The sequence below is a fragment of the Brachypodium distachyon genome, chromosome 4 (assembly GCF_000005505.3).
Source record: "Brachypodium distachyon strain Bd21 chromosome 4, Brachypodium_distachyon_v3.0, whole genome shotgun sequence".
Classification (NCBI taxonomy): Eukaryota; Viridiplantae; Streptophyta; class Magnoliopsida; order Poales; family Poaceae; genus Brachypodium; species Brachypodium distachyon.
The window spans coordinates 7,912,667-7,933,484 of NC_016134.3; the positions used below are offsets into that span (position 1 = coordinate 7,912,667).

General features: G+C 42.8%; 2 protein-coding genes and 1 pseudogene across 4 annotated transcripts; all 3 read left to right on the forward strand.

The window, feature by feature from the left end:
* Positions 1-437: 437 nt before the first annotated feature.
* LOC100844612 (FRIGIDA-like protein 3) lies at positions 438-4,447 on the forward strand. 2 transcript variants are annotated; one of them, XM_014902444.2, is made up of 5 exons: positions 438-645; positions 990-2,033; positions 2,206-2,316; positions 2,899-3,068; positions 3,773-4,447. In XM_014902444.2, exons 2-5 carry the CDS (start codon positions 1,001-1,003, stop codon positions 4,184-4,186), a joined length of 1,728 nt encoding a protein of 575 aa, XP_014757930.1. In that variant the 5' UTR covers positions 438-645; positions 990-1,000; the 3' UTR covers positions 4,187-4,447. The 2 variants fall into 2 exon arrangements, with proteins under 2 accessions (XP_014757930.1, XP_003577079.1); XM_003577031.4 differs by lacking the exon at positions 2,206-2,316 and having other exon boundaries at positions 441-645.
* Positions 4,448-6,002: 1,555 nt separating this feature from the next.
* LOC100846752 (serine/threonine-protein phosphatase 2A 65 kDa regulatory subunit A beta isoform) lies at positions 6,003-14,613 on the forward strand. Of its 2 annotated transcripts, none has more exons than XM_003577037.4 (13): positions 6,003-6,153; positions 6,856-7,268; positions 7,538-7,784; positions 8,590-8,702; positions 8,809-8,888; positions 9,034-9,175; positions 9,264-9,344; positions 9,891-9,995; positions 10,559-10,741; positions 12,159-12,251; positions 13,838-13,977; positions 14,047-14,113; positions 14,209-14,613. In XM_003577037.4, exons 2-13 carry the CDS (start codon positions 6,876-6,878, stop codon positions 14,326-14,328), a joined length of 1,764 nt encoding a protein of 587 aa, XP_003577085.1. In that variant the 5' UTR covers positions 6,003-6,153; positions 6,856-6,875; the 3' UTR covers positions 14,329-14,613. The 2 variants fall into 2 exon arrangements, with proteins under 2 accessions (XP_003577085.1, XP_010237336.1); XM_010239034.3 differs by having other exon boundaries at positions 14,221-14,613.
* A 738-nt stretch (positions 14,614-15,351) lies between these two features.
* On the forward strand, positions 15,352-16,731 carry LOC100833721 (annotated as a pseudogene).
* The last annotated feature ends 4,087 nt before the right edge of the window (positions 16,732-20,818 follow it).

The following is a 20,818-nucleotide window of genomic DNA, read 5'->3' on the forward strand; positions in this document are numbered from 1 at the left end:
GTATGTCCCTAACCATGGTGCGTTTTAGGTTTTCACTGTTTGAGATGGACGGCTCATGCAGCTCTTCAAAACCTTTGAGATTAGTCCAGCTTGTGCAAACATGGTATTCTGCAATTTTGTCGACGAATACGTGAAGATGCGAATGATAGATCAAATAAAAATTTACTTCGAAAAACTACGATAGATCTTTTAATTTTGAGTATCTTCATCGTTTCGTGTGCTTTCCTATCGATCTTTTGTATTGCTTGTTTCAAGAATTAATAACGGCAGATCATTGCTCTTAAAAAAAAACCCAGAAACGAGTTCGCGTCGCCCGTTTCGGTCTAGCAGAGTTGCTCTGACCGACGAGCCTTTGGCTTTGCTGCACTGCACAGTAGTCCAGGTCTCACTGAAGTCGCTGCCAGGTAGGGCCAATGTTTGTTGCTGCCCTCTCCTCCGCATCGCACCACCTAGTACTCCTCGTCTCCTCTCCCCCTTCTCCCGAAAAGCCACACTCCATGCGACCGGCCTAGGGTTTGCTCTCCTTTCCTTCCCCAATCCGCCGTCACCCCCTCGATCTCCTCCCCCAGCCGCCGAAGTTGGAGGCGGGGGTGGGGGCGAGCAGCGACGGCGAGCTCGTCCAACGCCTGCCCCCCTCGGTGACAAGTAAGAAGCCGATTTCCTTTTCTTAGCCTCAGATCCAGCAGTCCGGAGTACCAAATTTTACCTGTGTTCTTGGTATTTTGCGGTGGGGGTAAGGCAACCGTCAACTATCTGGCATACTGTGGCTCTAAGGAAGGCGAATTGCGGTTCCTGCTAACAGAATACTAGAAACGGGATTGGGCGTAACTATGCTTTACTGTCTTGCTAACAAAGCTGTCTATAACAAGATAGTAACTGATTCAATTCGGGGGCGAAGTTTTAAGCTTTTTTCTCTTTATTGTTTTCGGTTTATCTGCTGTTTGGATGGAATACGTTGTCAGCTACTCGTGTCGTTGCCTTCTATGCAGAATCTGTCACCATGTCCGACATGGAGTCCGTGGCTACGCTTATGGAGTCGACAAGCTTGAAGATACAGCAGCTCCAGAGGGCGTTTGCTGAACTTGAGAGCCAGAGTGCTGTTTCCATGAACTTTAAGTGGAAGCAACTCGAGGATCATTTCCATGGCCTTGAGCAGTCGCTGAAGAAAAAGTTTGATGAGCTGAATAAGCAGGAGAAGGAGTTCCAGGAGACGGTTGCAAAGTCAGAGCAGATTTTGGAGCAACAGGAGGCTGTTGTTGTGGGTAAGGAACTTACTTCCTTGGAAAGGTTGCAGGAGAAAAGAGATGCTGCATTAGCTGTGATCTTTGGGAAATCCAAGCTGTCGCTAGCTGCGCCTGTTATCAACCAAATGAACAAACCACTGAGTAATTATTCGCCTACTCTTGCTGTGAAGTGGTCCAAACATTGTCCTGAAAATAATGTGCACATGCAAGACAGCAGTGCTTCTTTGAAGCCTCGTTCTGAACTTGCTATCCTCTGTGAGGAGATGAATGTTAAAGGGCTACATAAGTTCATATCAGACAACCGAAAGAACTTGACGTCTATCCGTGAGGAAATACCGAGTGCACTGAAGAGAGCATCACATCCGTATGTCCTGGTGTTGGATTCCTTGGAATACTTCTATTATGGAGATAACCTGGTATTGGATGGGAAAAAGGATGGAGACCTTCTGGGCGTAAGAAGGACGTGCCTCATGTTGATGGAATCTCTTGTACAGCTGCAAGCTGATGCCGTAACTGGATTGTTATCTGAGGAGCAAATGTGTACGCCAAATGTCAAAGAACGAGCTAAGAGAATTGCTTTTGAGTGGAAATCCAAGTTGGATAGCCTTGACGTTGATGCTAGTAATGGGAACTGCCTAGAAGCACACGCATTTCTTCAACTGCTTGCTACCTTTGGTATTTTTGCTGAATTTAATGAAGATGAGCTATGCAAACTACTCCCATCTGTCAGCCGACGTCGTCAAACACCTGAGCTTTGCCGATTGCTTGGGTTATCACAGAAGATGCCAGGTCAGTTATGAGCTAATCAAGCATTTATCTGTAAGGCTTTAACAAACGTTGTTTATCACTTGTCAGTTGATGAGATTGTTTTGTAGACATTGAAATGCTTGTTGAATATATTGTATTCACTGGAACAACTCTTAGTTTTCCAATTTGTATATAACCTATTGATGGTTAGTAGGTGTGCTGAAAGCCGGAAGGTGCTCAAGCTCAAAGCAAAATGATTTACTGTCACCACCTCCAAAAGTTTTTTCAGATATCCAGATTTGCCACTTCACTTTTGCAGTTACAAGTACTACACATGAGCTACATCTTAAGCCACTAATTATTAAATGCTTATTGCTTGTAATGAATGTCTGTTATTGTCTAGCCAGGTTATGAGATCTTTAAACTTCAACGTTGTTGTGTTTTACTTAATTCTTCAAAAATCCTCGTAAAAGACATGTATTCTGAATTTTTTGTTGAGTTCTAGGTTTGGTATCATCATATCAGTTTATTATACTTTGTAGGTAAACAAAAGCATCTTTTATTGAGAATGCACATTCCTTACTTTTGTCTGATGTGCAGAAATATAAGAAGCTGATAGGTCTTTATGCCCCACTTTGATTACCTCTTAGATTTTGAGATATTATTTATGTTGAATTAAGCATTTCCCCATTTAATATTTTTCTATACTGGATTGGGAACTGTTGTGAAGAGCAAGCTGATATTGCATCTACATCTCTGTTTTGACCTGTTCAATGTTTGTTTCTCTCCTCTTGTTTTAATTGTTCAATCTCATCGTGATTTCCCATCTCTACAATGTTATGTTTCTCCACATGTTTGAGGATTTTGTTTCTTCACAATCTCATCTGATGGAGTTTCTTGGGGACAGGTGTCATTGGAGTTTTGGTGGATAGCGCAAAACCAATTGACGCAATCAATTTGGCTTACGTGTTCGGGCTCACCGAACAGTTTGAGCCGGTCCAATTATTGAAAGCATATCTGAGGGAGGTCAGGAAGGTGTCACATGCCAAGAATGGAAAAATGTCTCCGGGAGCACAGGTGCATTTTTAGCCTCTTCAGTTTAATAAATATGGTGCCTGCTATACTTTTTCGCTGCATTAAGTAAAAAAACCTCTGCCTATGCTTGCACCAAATCACCAATTACTGAAAGTAGACACCGGGGTAAACATTTCTGGTTATTGAGTGCCTTCTCCTTTCATGGAGTCTCCAATTAACCCCTTCTGCTAACTTACATATGTTGCTGGCCTCAATATTTTTTTGGCAGAATCAGATATTCAGTTAGTCCTTTTCAAAAAATCGTGCTGCCTCATTTTTCGAGCTGGTTAAATTTATTTGGAAGGCTGTGATTTCATATCCTCTAATTGTTATATAACGAACTAAGTCACTAGCACCCTTGGTATCAGTCAGATATCTGATTACAAATTACCATCTCTATTTAGTCCTTAAATACATCAGTATTGGATTTCTGTCATCACATAGGTCCAAATTGTAAGTCCGTTCAGCTGATGTCAGCAGTTTGAGGTAGGTTGTGGAGAAGTAGAATAATAGAGGACTATGCTAGCTTACAAACAATAGAGAAGTTAGTTGCCTGATTTTTTCGCTAGTTTGTTCAGAAACAGTAAGATCCAAATTCTAGAGCAGTTAGGTTACTCATTGACTTGCATATGGTGCATGTATGCAAGGTATGCATCTTTCTGGTACATGTGATATATTCTGTTGGATTACTGGCATTCCCTTTTCAGAATGAGATGAATGAGCGTGAGCTGTCTGCACTCAAGGCTGTGATCAAGTGTATCGAGGAGCACAAACTTGAGGAGCAATATCCTGTGGATCCACTTCAGAAAAGGGTGATTCAGCTCGAGAAAGCGAAGGCAGACAAGAGGCGGGCTGTTGAAGCAGCAAAGCCACAGTCAAAGAGGCCTCGCGCCAATGGATCGGTTTATGCACCTCGTGTTACCAGCTTCGGTGATAAAAACATCTACCAGGCAACCCCAGAGAGGCACCCATACCCTTATGAGAGGCAATTTGTGTACAGCGCCGAAGCTCATCATCATCCCACGATGATAAACGCAGCTCCCTACACCATGACTCCTGCCCACACACCATACTATGGTAATGGCTATCCAATGCAGTTCCAGGTGCCTTATATCCACTAATGGGGAGAGCTCGGTGCATGCGCGCTTTCTTAACTATCTCTAGCTTTTTAACCTTCCGCTGTGTTTTAGTTGTATCAGTCATTCCCTAGCTAGTTTGTCTAGCTGAAAATAGTCGGACCACTTGTGTGTTTGTATTTGCTATGAGTGGCTATTGTGAAAATATGTTAATTTTATGTCACGACTTATGACAATTACTTTAATTCTAATGTCTAGTTGAATCTATGTATCTTCTGCCCATGATGAATATATGCTTTTCTGCAAGATGATGAATCTGTTTGGGTCGTGGTTGCAACTAACATGAAGCTCTATTTCTGCTTCTGACATCGCCCTAGAGATAGGTGGTTCTGCCATCGGGCTCATTTGGCAACAAGGGAATAAAGATCCCGGGTGTAAAATCCACAAAGGGATTTTGAGGAGCACCTGGGATCCCCATCTCCCACGAGGAGGATTTTCGTCGGCCGGGAATGTCGATTTGGTTAGCAGGGGACGAGGGCCACGAGGAGGATTTTCCTCGGCCGGGAATGTCGATTTGGTTAGCAGGGAACGAGGGGAGGGAGGTCAACCGCCAAGCCTCACGTTTTCTCTACTGAAAACAGCTAATTTTGACGAAAAAATCACAGTAAAATCCGAAAAATCAGAAATCAAATGTGCACCCATAAATTCGAAACAAACACATTTTTTTTCTTCTGAAAACGAGTCGAAACAAATAAGGCACCTTGTAGCATTAATTATTCCAAGTTAATAAACACTTCACAATCCTAATGGCACATAATAGTGCTATTCTTTATTCCTATCAATTTTACATGCTCGTGCAAAATTAATACCATTTCAAGACTTGGTATGTCAGTCTAATTTAGCTATAAAGATCAAATTTCACAAAACCACAATTTTTAGGGTATTTCTATCATCGAACCATAGTTTTTTAGGCAACTCTTCTCAAGTAGCCCAAAACTCATTGTTAAGGGTGTTAGATCAGGTGCCACGTTGAAAACGATCTACCAGCATCATCGCTCGTTTGGGGGCATAGGGTATGGCTGTGAACGAGGCAGAACTGATGGCACCGACGATCCTAGACTGCCCGTGCCGTCGCTGCATCTCATCCTAAGGTTCTTCCACAACACGCGGTCTCGACCTCTCGCTCACCTCGCCTGAGACCACCCATCGCTCTCCTCCGTGTCGGGGCGCCCTCATCCTCGTTGTCAGGATACCACCCACACCACCTGAAGGAGATCACCCAATAGAACGCCTACATCGCCATGCGCCTCGCCCGCTATTTTCTAGCCGTGTCGTCATTGTGATTTCTCCACACTAGTCAACCTCATGCCGCATTGACGCATACGCATACGCAGGATCAAGCTCGTGCAATGGCACCGGTTGCCTTGGGCTTGCTCGGCATGCGGATACCGAACCGTCGCTCCAGACTTGTCCAGCGCCAACTCGACCTCTCAGTGAAAATTTTCATCTATCCCCTCGCCTCTCTCTGTCCATGGTGGGCGTTGACCGTCCGACAATGGCGTTGAAATCACGCGCGTGCGTAGTTAAGGACTAAAGTAAGCGCATTAGGCAAGTATAAAGATTGAAAGATGCAAATCCCAAATTTAGAGATTAAAATAAGTCATGCATCCAAGTACAAGGACCGTTACTGCATTTTATCCCGGAGGCACTATGTTGCGAGAGAGGGACCAGGATTTTTTTTGCCCGGATTGTTTCCACATGGAAAAGTGGCGGATTGGGCCAGAAAAACACTGGACCGAGGGCGTCCAAATGGGCCGAAGGCCTACCCGGGGTCAGATTGGCCCATGGCTTATTCTCCCTGTAATTTCACGGGGATCCCGGAGGGGTCTTGGACGACCAAACGAGCCTTCCAGGTTCTTCCGTTCCATAAACAATTTACAGGCAACATCTTTGGTTCCTCGTCCCCCATACGGCGCCGGCGCAGCCTCCGTTGGCCTATCTGCTCCCGTCAGGTGACATCCCTCGCTCCCATCTGGCTCTCCTCTTTCCCATCCCGCTGTTAGATCTGCGGGCCGAGTCGATCCCATCACAAATTCCGGTGCGGTTGCCGGGAAATTAGGATTTGGACGACCGCCTTCAGGAGTTACAGAAAGATTAGTTTTGGTGTGTCCTTGGTTCCCCTGCTCAGATCTGCGTTATTTATGTCGGGATGCGCCGGTTTCGGCTCAAATCGGGACGGGTTTGTGGATTCCGTTTTTCGGAGTGTGATTTTGGAATGATTGGGAAGACTATTGGCTTCCGGATATGTTCGCTGTGAGATGGTAGAATTTACTCTCTCCCTTTTTATTCCTGAGCAGTTAAATTATGCGATTGTGGTTTGTATGAGTGGCAAGACCAGCAGAAGTTCTATGTTGTAAGCATTGGTTGTAGCTCTGTTGACGAGAAAGTAAGGTGGTTATGTTTCGAAAAGAACTTTCTAAACCATGAACGCTAATATCCAGGAAGACATTTGCAGTCATATGAAATTCTAAAACCAATCTTTGATATGTCTGACATTTCAAAGTAGGTGGGGATCTGGTTGATGGAAACTGTAGTCTGCCTTTCTAACTTGCTCATCAATTTGATTGTACAACAAATTTTGTATTACAAGGTGTGATGTTAGTTCTAAACTTGTAATAAGCCACATTCACCTAATGTTTTGTCTGATTTTACAGTTGTATTCTTGAAAAGCTTGATGGCTATGGTCGATGAGCCTCTGTATCCAATTGCTGTACTGATAGATGAGCTTAAAAATGAAGATATTCAATTGCGACTGAACTCCATCAGAAGACTTTCCACAATTGCACGGGCACTTGGGGAAGAAAGAACCAGGAAGGAACTGATTCCTTTTCTCAGTGAAAACAATGATGATGAAGATGAAGTGCTTCTTGCAATGGCAGAAGAATTGGGCGTGTTCATTCCTTATGTCGGGGGTGTAGAACATGCTCATGTTTTGCTCCCACCATTGGAGACACTGTCTACGGTGGAGGAAACTTGTGTCCGAGACAAAGCAGTCGAGTCGCTGTGCCGTATTGGTGCACAGATGAAGGAAAATGACATTGTTGACTTCTTTATCCAAGTTGTAAAGGTAAGCCATTTGTAAGCAGTGCAAAGTTTTATGAAGTATGCATTTTTGCCAGTAGTATGGTTATCTTCTTTTCTGTGGGTGTGTTTCTTGTCCTCATCATTATATTTTCTTTTGTAGGATATACATTTGCATGCCATTTCTATTTATTGGGTTCTCAATTAACTATGTTTTGTAGTGTCGAACCAACACCATGCAATTGTTCACTAGAAATAATGCTATGCTCATCTGAATATAGTAAATATAGTAACATACTCCTTTACTCTTTTCAGAGGCTAGCATCTGGTGAATGGTTTACAGCTCGGGTATCATCATGTGGTCTTTTCCATATAGCGTATCCAAGTGCCACTGATCCGTTGAAAGCAGAACTTAGGACCATTTATGGCCAGTTATGTCAAGATGACATGCCTATGGTCAGAAGGGCAGCTGCATCAAATCTTGGGAAGTTTGCTGCGACAGTTGAACAGAGCCATTTGAAGACAGAAATCATGTCGATATTTGATGATTTAACCCAAGATGGTACTTTCTTTTGCAACTTTGACATACTATTTAATGGAACAGTTGTTATGTATCAATCCCTGTTTGAACTGTTCAAAAAGTGGAATAAATACATATACATTGCTGATTTTGCTATCACACAATTATTTTTTGCCTTGTGTTTGTAACCACGGTATGTCTCATCAAAGGGTTCTGTGTAAGAGATCGATCCAATTAACCAGTAACTTTAGCCATTTAAGTGAACTTTAGAATTACCAATCTAGATACAATCTTTAACATGGGAAAAAATAATTTAAAATGAAACCATCTTGTGTTGATTAAACTAAGTGCAATGGTTATATTGTATAAATGTGGTGCCCCTTTACATATGGCTTTAAACTTGCTTCTCAGTGCTTACTTGGCGTAGTTATTATCCACTGCATGGGGCCTATTTCCAACTTCAATGCAGATATTAATTTTTTTTATTAGTACCATGAAGTAGGTTGCCAGTTTCTGGTGTGACTTATGGTGAAGTCCTCCAATTTCTCCTTATAACTGGTTATTTATACAGGATTATAGTATTAAGTAGTAACAGATGGCAGTGTAGTGACCTCCTCCACCCCATATATATGCTTCAAGATATTGAAATGAACTCTTAAAACTTGCAGCCCATTTTTTTATGCTTAAATGTACAAAAGTCAATATATATGCCCTAAATGGACTCCTGGTTTTTTTTGTCCAACATTAACCAATTGAGAGTTGCATATATTGCCATATCGATGTTTTTCTCATTATAAGCATATTGATAACATATTTTCTAACAGTGTTGCTGGACTTCATTTTTCAGATCAAGATTCAGTACGTTTATTAGCTGTTGAAGGCTGTGCTGCTCTTGGAAAATTGTTGGAACCCCAAGATTGTGTAGGACATATCCTTCCAGTCATTGTCAGTTTCTCCCAGGTACGATACCTCCATCTCTATAAGTGTTATAGGTTAATGGGATATAATTTTGTGAATGTTAGAGGTTCGTGGTTACTTAGAATTGCTTCTTGAACTCCTTTACCAGGATAAATCTTGGCGTGTTCGTTATATGGTTGCCAATCAATTGTATGAGCTCTGCGAGGCTGTTGGCCCTGAGCCTACTAGGTTAGTACTCTTTAAACAATTGCAGCATACTTGTCTTTCATATCTGTAAAGGGTACTTAGACATACATGGGGCAGAGTCTTATGTCTATGTCAATACATATATTTGACATGATTGATTCATACTTCTTCATATATTTGGTGACAGAACGGACCTGGTGCCTGCATATGTCCGCCTTCTTCGTGATAATGAGGCTGAAGTGCGGATAGCAGCTGCCGGAAAAGTTACTAAGTTCTGTAGGATATTAAGTCCGCAGCTTGCAATTCAGCACATTCTTCCATGTGTCAAGGTGGGGAGGGCAGAGCAGTTATTGAACATCATTTGTGTTTTGCTGCTGTTATCGCCAACAGGTTAACTCTTGCTTATTCCATCTGCAGGAACTATCATCGGATTCGTCTCAGCATGTTCGCTCAGCTTTGGCTTCAGTCATTATGGGAATGGCCCCTGTTTTGGGGAAGGTACGAGCAATGATGCAACCATATTTTTCATGAATTACTTTCAGTGTTGAAACATGTTTACAGAAACAAGTTAATTTTCTTTACACTCTAGTGAATATATGTGGTGGGTTTCAGCAGCTTTAGTCCTATGATTTTTTCACAACATACCATAAATATTTGTGTTCATTATCTTAATTTATACTAAAACATCAGTGGGACTTGATGCTTAATAACTTAAAATTTTCTACTAGACTCATCATGTCATCTTGAACAATGTAGAGGGTGGGGTTCCTGTGAGATTTGGATTTTTTTTTTGTGTTCCATATGAAGTTGTCCATTTACCAGTTGCTGTAGATATTTTGAGATGATGATATGTTGGACCCAGCATGCAACTGTTTTTCCTTCAATTTGCACTTCTCGCTACAAATCCATTTTATTGTTTCATATAGCTGTGTGATACCGATACTGCAATTATCTGTTGACATTAGCTTCTGGCCTTATTGCAATTTCTATAAGCAGTTAAGTTCAATTGAAAACCTGATGAGCTTGACTTGTTGCTTTCTACAGGATGCTACCATTGAACAACTTCTTCCTATTTTTCTTTCTTTGCTGAAGGATGAATTTCCTGATGTTCGACTCAACATAATTAGTAAACTCGATCAAGTCAATCAGGTCAGTGCTAGTTTTTGTTGTTTTGTTTTGCCTTCTCTCCCAGTTACTTGATCAAGTAAACTAACCAGCAGTGTAAGTTGGTTGGATTTTACCACTTTCCTTTTCCACAAATACGAGGGCTCTGTCCAAGAAATTAACTACCAATTAAGTGGGATTAGTCTGTGTTGTTCCACTTGCCCTAGGCCTTTACCTTTACTACTACTGGTCTAAACACTTCAGAATGGAACAAATACGCCCTCCGTTCCTGAATACATGTCATTCAGGCATTCGATTTTTTTTCTTAGATACATATCATTCTACCTTCTCGAGATAATTTTACACCGATTTCCCCCTTGAATGTCCCTACCTTTGGCTATTCTGATGCCACTTATTAATATGGACTGAAGTAACACACAACCTTTAAAGGTATTTAGTGGCATATAATACTATTACAGTCTTTTTAGCTGCCTCTTGATTGATTTGTATTTTCTAAAACACCATGCATTCAGAAGTGTAAGAATAACAACTATCCCCATCCTTTAAGTTGGTTTCTCCTAGCGACTGACCCTATTACGATGTTTCAGGTCATTGGAATTGATTTGCTGTCTCAATCTCTATTGCCGGCCATTGTAGAACTTGCAGAGGATAGGCATTGGAGAGTGCGCCTTGCAATAATTGAGTACATCCCTCTGCTGGCCAGTCAGTTAGGTGTTGGGTTTTTTGATGACAAGCTGGGGGCACTTTGTATGCAATGGTTGGAAGATAAGGTATGTGCAATTATTATGAGATCCAAGTTCTTTGGTGGGAAATCAGTATTTGGCCATATCATCTCAAACATCCTATTCCGGCCATGAAGTTCAGATAGGAACTGGATAATAAGCAGCTCCCATGTACATATTTTTCCCATTTACCAGGAATACAATGAACCTAATATTCAGTTTTGGTGAAAGCTCGATACATGTCATTCCTTGCTTCACATTTGTGCCCTATGCTTTAGTTGGCTTGCGTATTCTCTCTGGTTAAGGTTGATACTGTAATAAAGAAAAGGCTGCCACTATTATTCTCAAATAGCAGTATGCCTAGTTTATAGGCACTTAATATTTTATTGAGCAACTGTAATACCAGTTGTTGCTCAAAATGAAATAAGTCTATTTTACCCCCCTGAACTTATCGCGAAGTCCAAAAAACACCCTGAACTCTAAAACCGGGCATTTTAGTCCCCTGAACTTCCAAAACCGGTCACCCAAGCCCCCTCTGCCATGTATCTGGCTGTTTTGCTGTGTTGAAGGTGGGTTTGACCTGTCGACTGCCACGCTGGCAAGTCGTCCATGTATCCCCTCCCCGAGCCTGACTCCTCTCTTGCTCTTAGCATGCGGGCGGCGCCGGCACCGGCGGCCAGCGGAGATGCCGTCGTCCAAGCTGACCATGTGCTCCCTTCCTCTGGCGGCTGCTTCCAGGACTTCCCCTTTTCGCAGACCGGACCTCGCTCCTCCTCCACCACACGCCTGCCTCCTCCTCCCACGCAGTCGTCTCCTCCTCGCTCTACATCCCTGCAGCTCTGCGCAGGCGGAGGAGCAGGTGCCAACCCCGCTCGCGTCCGCGGCCATCAGGGCGGGCGCCACGGCGAGGGCCTTCACCTACACGGGCTGTTCCTGATCGATGTCGTCAAGACCCGCCTCTAGGCCGGTGCCGCCTCCAGCGGCTCGTGGCAGATCTTCCTCGAGAGGGGGAGCAGAGGGCGAGCGAGAGGGAGGAGCAGAGGGGGCTGCGCGAAAGGCAGTAGCTGTGGCGGCGCCAGAGGAGGAGCAGAGCGGCACGCGAGAGGGAGGCGCAGAGGGGGGCGCGCGTGAGAGAAGGGGAGGGTGGCTCAGGAGAGAGAAGAGGAAGGAGAGGAAGAAGATGCTGGGTCAAATGGGTCAAAACCACCTTCAACACAGCAAAACAGCCTCAAACAGGCAGAGGGGGGTTGGGTGCATGGTTTTGAAAGTTCAAGGGGGTTAAATACCCGGTCTCAGAGTTTAGGGTGTTTTTTGGACTTTGCGATAAGTTCAGGGGGGTAAAATGGACTTATTTCGCTCAAAATTGATGTAGGAGCTGCATTATTTTCACAAAAAAACTTATTCCACAGTTCTAATGAAATTTCACTGCTATTATTGTATTGGTTAACCAGAGTATGGATTTCAGGTTTTCTCTATAAGAGAAGCTGCTGCAAACAACTTGAAGCGCCTGGCGGAGGAGTTTGGTCCAGATTGGGCAATGCAGTATATAATCCCTCAGGTTCTTTATCTACTATATAAATATAAACACTAAAGACATTATTTTGCATCTACTAAAGCCAGTGAAAATGACAGTTTATCAGTGGACAATGATGGTTTCTGGTAATTGGCAATGCAGTCAGGATAGTTTGAATCATTGCCTATTGATTTATACTAATAATACTTGCATTAGACATGTCGTGTTTCAGACCCTGGATAGAAAATGTGTAGGTGAAGAAATACACATTATCATTTGAGTAAATTGAACCCATAATCCTTGAACATGTTTGGTCCGGTTAACTAGGTAGTAACAATGCATAAAATTTTTATCTACCAAAACCTGTATCACTAGTTTTTTTTTTTTTTTTTTTTTTTTTTTTTTACCTTTTTAGTCCAAAACATCCCAGTGTGGCACAATCTATCCACTTGACATTAATGTGGCAAGAGGCAACAAGCCATAGAAAAAGGTCTCCTTGTATGTCCATCTCTAGTCCTGCTTGCCTGAGCTCACTACCTTCACCTATTGCAGTTGCTTGCTTGCCTGCCATCCCGTCCTCCACCTCAGGGTCAGGGGGCTGCTTGCACACAACTGGCTGGTCCGCCTCCATGGCTCCACTTCGACTTCCTGCTACTGACTGCTCGAGCCTGATTAGGCATGCTCCAACTTGTGCCGGCACACCTTGACATTGGATCCAAGAACTCCCAAGACTGAAGCCAAGCCTGAGCCCACACAATGGATTTGCCCAACCCACTTTTGCAGTTTTATCCTTTGGCACATCGAAGTGGAGAAATTCTTTTCTATTAAATAGATCTCTTAGGCTGAGCACTCAATTTCCAGCCGCTATGTCCACTTCGATGTGCCAGCAGCTATCTTGAGCTTAGAGTACCAGACCATGCTATCATGAGCTTAGAGTACCAGACCATGCTCTTCTCCTAGAGAACAAAGCTATCAACCTCGGCATGACACTAGATTGGTATATGGTGCTTTCAGCAGTATCATGTACCCCGCAAGCTCGAAAGGGGGATGCCGTAGTGGGTGTCTTTTAGTTGCTGGAAGGTGGTCTTGCGTAGCAGCACTGTGAGAGGGCACATGACCTTTCAGATGCTGCTGCAGGTGGTCTTGGTTGAACATTGGTGATGTTGGAGATGGGATCAACGTACCAATGTTGACTAGGCTTGTGTTCAGCCACTCTAGGAGTCCACTGTTGGGTTGGGTGCGGCAGCGATTGGTGATATTAGGAGATATATTACACCGACTATGGGCCCAATCATAAAAAAACAATTTTACTACATTGCAATGAAGTGGGCATGTTGTGCCATGTTGTGCCGCGTGGCAGCGTTTTGCACTTAAGCTATGTTGGTTCATACTAGCTTGCTGTGGATGTACAATTCCTGAAGTTAACTTGCACATGATATGACTTACTGAAGGTACATATTGAAACAAATTACCATAGCTATGTTGGTTGAATTTCTTTGGTAGAATTTAGTGGTGTGGTAGTATGTACAATATCTCTTGTGATGTCATGTTAATTTCTATTTTTTTTAAGTGGAAAAGGCTGGCTTCATTAACGAGTAACAATGTTAAGAGGTACAAGTTATATTTTCTAGGTGCTGGAGAAGATAAACAACCCACATTATCTGTATCGCATGACCATCCTGCAAGCTATCTCATTGCTAGCCCCTGTCATGGGTGCAGAAATAACATGCCAAAAGCTGCTCCCAATCGTCATAAATTCCTCAAAGGACAGGTGAGTGACATAACTTATCACTGAAACTTATCTCTTCAGGAGATCTCTTGATGTATTTCTTAATTTTAGAGTGCCGAACATCAAGTTCAATGTTGCAAAGGTTCTGCAGTCGCTTGTACCAATCATTGATCAATCTGTGAGTTCTTCAGTTCTTTCTGTGTACTCATATTTTTCTAGTCCTATAGTTTAGTTATGGGGTTTTGGGGAATATCATGAATACTAACTTTGTAGGTTGCCGAGAAGACTGTGAAACCATGCCTTGTCGAGCTTAGCGAGGACCCTGATGTCGATGTAAGATACTACGCAAACCAGGCCCTTCAGGCATGTGATCAAATCATGATGTCAAGCTAACTGGCTACTGTCCTGTTGTGAAGTTATTACTTTCTTAGTCCTGTTATGGAGTACATGTAGTTTGTCCTCTAGATTGGAGATCTTTCTAGTCACAGTATCTGACCTATGCTACCATGCTGATAATGGATTACTCTCTTCTATTTATTTTATTAATACTGTACTTTTGTGTATTTATTTACGAGGTTGTTTGGACGTTGTTTCTGTCCAAGGATGTTATGTACCTCATGTGATCTTACTGAATGCTTCCATTGCCTGTTGAGTTGGGCGACTCCCTTTCAATTCGCAGAGTTAATGTTTTTTGCAAGTTTTTCAAATCTTCCTGACAAAAGCACCGGGGCTGAATGGTTTACCGGCCATTGTTTCCAGTGAAACTGGGATATTTGTGGTGATGATTTGGTCATGGTGGTTTCGTGATTGATTCGAGGAGAAGATTCTCCCAATTTTTTGATTGGTGCGTCCATTGTTCTAATCCATAAGGTAAATAATGCAACGTCTCTCGGACAGTTTTGACCAATTAGTTTGTGCAATTGGTTAAAACTTATTCATCCAGATATTATTGAGCAGTTGGCGTTCTTTCTTGAGAGCCGGCGGTCTTGACAGGCAAATAACTGACAATATTATAACTGCATATGTGCACATAAATGGATTTTATGAAGCGACCTTGTAGCAAGAAGAACGGTTATTGTGCTCTAAAGCTCGATACGATGAAGACCTATTATGACCGGGTAGAATGGATTTATTTACATGCAATCATGATCAAGCTGGTCATTAACAAGAGTTCTACAGATGCGATACTGATGGGGTCTAAACAATCTCCTTTTCTGTTTTAATGGAGGCAAGCAACAGGAGTAAAAACCCACCCGTGGAATCACACATGATGATCCTATCTCCCCGCATCTCCTTTTGGTTGCACCGGAGAGTCTCTCTTGTGTCTGTTTTGAGTTAGAAGTATTTATCTATGCAATTACAGTTGGTGGTGATAGAGCGGTTGGACGGACTGTCTGTACCCCTTCGTCTTCCAAAATGTTTTTTCTTCTTCTCACCCCACCAGCCTCTCCGCGCCTCGTCTCTGAGGACCTCGGCTCCACCGGCGGCCTTCTCTCCGCGACGCCTCCTGCCGGGTTCCTTGGACAACTTCCCGTTCTCCCCACTCGCTGACCATCTTGCTTCACCGCCCATGCTCACCTCGGCCTTCGCCTCCTCACCACTCTTCGCAACCACTCCGTACATCCATCGACGATGCCCCTCGCCACCCCGCTCCTCGGCTACCTCCTAGCCATGCGACGTGCATGCGCCGCCGCCTCCGAGCTCCGCTGGCCCTGCAGCCCCAACTCCCTGCGCCCCCCCGACGGCGCCACCTACGACATCTCATTCGAGGTGTTCAGGCTCGAGTACCCAAGATCCTACCGTTAGCCATATAATCTGATAACCGATAGTAGTTTAGAAACCTTTGGCCAGTCAAGTTGAATAGCTAACGGCCACACAAAAACTATCAGGTATGACTAAAACCGTCGGCTATAAAAATCTATATAACCGTGTGGTGAAATCGAACAGTCGGCCATCATGATAATTACCAACGGTCTGTCAGCAATTTAAAGAAACCGCCGGCTTATCTTTGATTTCTAGTAGTGAGAGTGCGCTCGTCGTGCTCCGGGAGATGGCGGCGAACAGGGCTTGGCCCTCGGAGAAGATGTGGGATGCGATGAGGGACGTGATGCTGCAAGATGCGAGGATCGATGAGGCACGGGCCCTGGATGACGCCATGCCGCTGCCGAAGCTGGTCGACAAGCTTCTCGTGCAGTGGGAAGACTGACTGACTATTTGAGATGTCGAAGATTGTTGCTTCCCTGCTTCGGATCATACAAGAGGTAAGATTGTTCTTTTTCTGGAGTTTGCCCTTTGGTCTGTTTGACTGTTCGCTAAGTATGCAGTTTAGATGCAGTGAGACTGACAAGATAGCATTAATCTGAGATACACTCATATATCTTGTGATTGAGAGTAGCACTTGTCAAATGGTGATTAGGAGGAATGCCGGTCTCTTCTAGCGTCAGGAGGATGATAGTATAGTGGGTAATATGTGGAGTAGGCGTGAGTAATCTTCTTGTAACCATACCCAATGGGCTTTGTAACTGCTCTAGAGTACTCTTTCAATATATGATACATCCGCTTGGAGGACGACGCCATAGCATCGGCATGTACTCCTAATTGAGCCCGGCACTTGTCTTTGGAGGAGTGCCGGGCTCTTCTAGCGTCAGGAGGATGATAGTATAATGGGTAATATGTGGAGTAGGCGTGAGTAATCTTCTTGTAACCACACCCAATGGGCTCTGTAACTGCTCTACAGTACTCCTTCAATATATGATACATCCGCTTGGATGTATTCTAGGAAAAAAATAGGACAAACATGGCAAGTGTTTTGTGACAATACTTAAAAAGATTGATTTATTCTTGGTGCCACTCCCACAGTTGATATCTGCGTGCTCACGGTTTTGATTTATTCGGATGTGCCCGGCTAACATAACTTTTTGAGGAGAGAAAAGACAACTCCTCTAGGATGACAGAAAGAACCGTGTGCAATGCCTGGTTTGTTTACCAAAATACGTAAGTAATTATCACCCAATCTATTGGTTAATAGAATATCCGGATTTTTATTCAAGGACGATAGTCGAGAAAATTGCATGACAAAAGAAAAGAAAAACATAGTGATGCATAGGAGGAAGCGGCAAAATCGTGGCTGACATGACATAATTCTCTTTCAATGACCACTGTGCCTTGTTTGTTGTGTTCATGACAATTTTTTTTTGTTCCGTAGCAATGCACGGACATCTTACTAGTTTGATGATAATTTTCGAGGGGTGCATTATTCGGGACACGATAGAGACCTACTGCCAAGCTTCTGGGCAGTGGGAGAATCTTGCACAGTCATCAATTTTTTCCTGGAAGGAAGATCCCCGGCGTGACTGGTAAGGAAATTATACAGATCCTCGAGGTGTCAATTGAGTCTCTCACAAAACGCTATGTTGGTTTGTCTTCGGATGTTGGGAAATAAAAAAACGGCTCGTTCTAATATTTAAAACACTTTGAAAGAGGGTTCAAGGATGGATGGAAAAAATGTTTATCGGCAGGAGGAAAAGAAGTGTTAATCAAATCTGTTGTTCAAGCTATCCCACTCTTTGTCTTGCGTCAAACTGTCAAGGGGATTGTTCAGTCGTATCAATGCCCTCATCCAGAAATTTTTGTGGGGAGTAAGCAGGGCGAGAGGTGTTGATGGCACCAATCTGTATTGGGTATCTTTGTTGGGACTTCAAACGTAGAGTGATGTAGCAAGTGTTTTTTCTTCACAAGGGTAACTCAGGGTTTATTTAAATATTTAGCTCTTCGGGGATGTGTGAAAATCAAACTTCGCATTCCCAGGTCAAGTCAATGATCTGCAAAACAAATAAAACTATTTTGTGCCCCCAGTAAGATATCAAGTGGTTGTCATTCACAATGATATAAGGCAAAAGAAATATAAAGTAAAATATAAAAGTAATCTCACTACTACAGAATTTGTTACTCCCACTGACGCTGGACTAAAACGCGTCAGACCAGTTACCCTCCTCTGATACGCCTTATAAAGAATGTCAAAGGTAGCAACAGGGAGACCGCGTCAACAACATATTTCTGACACACTCGCACAAAAAGCGTAAGATACAACTCTGACATGTAGTTGTCCTAGAAGCGTCAGAGAAGAATCTAACTTATCTGACACTTTTCTCCACGAACGCGTCAATGGTGTGCATGGGGTGATCTCTGACACTTTTGTAGAGCATATATTGATTGATCATAAGAGCGATCAAATTTTGATTACAAAACACGTCCGCACAAATAAAAGAAACAAAGAACTAATATAGCTAGCTAGTAATTAGTATATACAAAAGCTAAATAGCTTGATATCTAAACAATGCCGGCGCGTTATGCATCATCGTCGTCGTCGTTGGAATCCTCCGCGCCGTCGTCTTCGGCGGTGTGCATGGCATCAACGGCAGCCCAGTCCTCCCTGACGGCCGTCCTCCCTTGCTCCTCTACTCGAGTGCAGGAGCGCGGTCTGGAGTTCCCACTCCTCCCGTGTCTTTGCTGCCTCCAGGCCGCACTCAATGGCGTAAGCTTCCGTCTAGGAAGCCCGCCTCGCGGCAATCATTTGCCGTCGGTCGGCTGCATGAGCACGTTGCTCGCAAGACGACAGGATCAGCGACACCTGAGCTACACCTCTCTTATAAAACCAAGTTTTTACTCTCATTCTCTGTTATTGATGGTAAGCATCTGATATATGCATCCTTCAAAGAAGGATTATCTCTCTCTACTTGAGTCAAATTCTATGATAAGACAAAACTTTAGGAGCTTGCATCTCGCATATTGCATTTAATTGTTTCATTGTTCATTTATCATTTAAAAATTAGTGTGCATGATATGTTATGACTTCATATGCTTAGTCAGTATTATTGAATGCTTTACATGAGATTGTTTACTTAAAACATTACTTTACTTTGAGTAACAACCATATCACTAAGCTCTGCAACTTAAATGCAATAAACACAAGTCCATGTTTATTTTATCGTCTTATAAATGCTCGAGGACGAACATAGACTAAGCTTGGGGATGTTGATGCATGTAAAAAGCATACATGAACTTTGATGTTTATTACCTTATTTCCACGATATTTGTGTCACTTTGGATGTTATTATCAATGTTTTAATGATTTAGTGTATTTTCCTAATAATCCCCATTTATTTGTATTTAACTCGATCTAGGAGGCAGAAAATCCCCTTTTCAATGTTTTTGTCGTGCAGGGAACACCATAACTCCAGAAATCCTGAAAGTTCACGGCAGTCAATATTTTTATAATAAGACCGTGTGCAAAGGACGCCAAGAGTGGAGCTGCCAGGGGCCAGATGGGGCCATGGCGAGGGTCCCCATGCAGGCCGTGCCATGGGGCCAACCTGGGGCCTCAGAGCTCTGTTTCACGAGATCTTTTTTCCAGAGCCTTCCTCCTGACCTAAAAAACGCTTATAAATTGAATCTCCTTCGCGTTTCCGAAGCACGGCAGTGGAAAAACACAGAAACAACAAAAGATTGATCTAGAATTGGAGGGGAAAACTTCGCCGGAGTCGCCGCCGGCCGCCTCCATCATTGCCATGCCCCTCTCCATCATCTCCATGATGAGGACGGAATAGTCCCCTCTGGACCTTGGGTCCATGGAATTAGCTGCCGACATGATTAAGATCATCTCTGTATTATCTATTGGTGGATCCTTATGAGTTGCATATTCTCATATTTGTCTTAGATATTATTAATAGATTCACATGTTTACCTCTTCCTTGTTTACCTTTGTTACTTGGATATATGTGCTGATGTGTGTGTGCTAGTTATATCCGACGGACGGTTGGTGGAAGTGTTGTACTTTGACTATCCTCCGTCTTTATAAAGTTAATCTTTATTACTTATGCCAAGCCCCTCCGTTACTGTGATGATTTTCACCATCATGTTGCTTAGAACTTAATGTTGTACTCATGTCAGTTTAGATAGATAAATTCACTTTACCAATTGAGTTTTAGGGGGTAGCTAATAAATCTCTATTTATGAAACGTGATGCCCATTTTAATATTATCAAAGTCATCTTTTTGTTGCTAAGTTTAACTATCCTTCAGGCTAAATTTGTGTCACCAAAATTATGCGAGAGTAGACAAACAAACCTATTAACCCTGGGACCTCTTTAATCATTGTTATCAATCACTTTTACAATTATTTTGCTATTATAATATTGTGTCCAGATTTTACAATTATCCAAAAGCCAAATTAAAAATCATTTATCAATTATTTACTTATTAGCTTCCCTATTACTTTAGTTATTTATTTGAATGTTTACTTTAGTTTAATTTCAGTTTTATATTTCTTTTGTCTCGTATCATTGTGACTGACAACCACCTTGATATCTTGCTGGGGACACAAGATATTTTTAATTTTTTTGCAGATCTTTGACTGGACGTAGGAGTGAGAAGTTTAATTCTTCACAGTACATCTCCCCAAGGACTTCCAATATTAAACTCCAAATTACCCTTGTGGGGAAAAACTTCTACTTGCTGCCGCACTCTACGCTTGGAGTCCCAAACATCAACTTCTCAACAAGATGAAGTTAAAAATGTTCCTATTGACTTTCTGTGTCTTTTGCATATACAACCCTAGCCTGGTACTTGGGCTATTCACTGGCATCTTTGTGGTTTAGGCAGGCAATGCTACCCTTCTACTCCCTCCGATCCTAAATTCTTGACTCAAATTTGTCCAAATATGAATGTACCTATTCTTAAAAAGCGTCTAGATACATGTAATGTTTTGACAACAATTTAGAATGGGGGAGTATGTTTTAAGTCGTGTTTGTCACACATTTTGTGGTTCTTTTGAGCGATTGGCCGACTGGAAGGGTGGCTTGGAACAGGCGGCGGTTAGGCTTGGC

Bases quoted from the DNA above. Each gene is read 5' to 3' on its own strand.
- LOC100844612 (XM_014902444.2), top strand. From the start codon at position 1,001: ATGTCCGACATGGAGTCCGTGGCTACGCTTATGGAGTCGACAAGCTTG. The intron at 2,034-2,205 runs GTCAGTTATGAG...GATGGTTAGTAG, and splicing joins GTTATCACAGAAGATGCCAG to GTGTGCTGAAAGCCGGAAGG. The intron at 3,069-3,772 runs GTGCATTTTTAG...TTCCCTTTTCAG, and splicing joins AAATGTCTCCGGGAGCACAG to AATGAGATGAATGAGCGTGA.
- LOC100846752 (XM_003577037.4), top strand. From the start codon at position 6,876: ATGGCTATGGTCGATGAGCCTCTGTATCCAATTGCTGTACTGATAGAT. The intron at 7,785-8,589 runs GTACTTTCTTTT...TTCATTTTTCAG, and splicing joins TGATGATTTAACCCAAGATG to ATCAAGATTCAGTACGTTTA. The intron at 8,703-8,808 runs GTACGATACCTC...CTCCTTTACCAG, and splicing joins TCATTGTCAGTTTCTCCCAG to GATAAATCTTGGCGTGTTCG.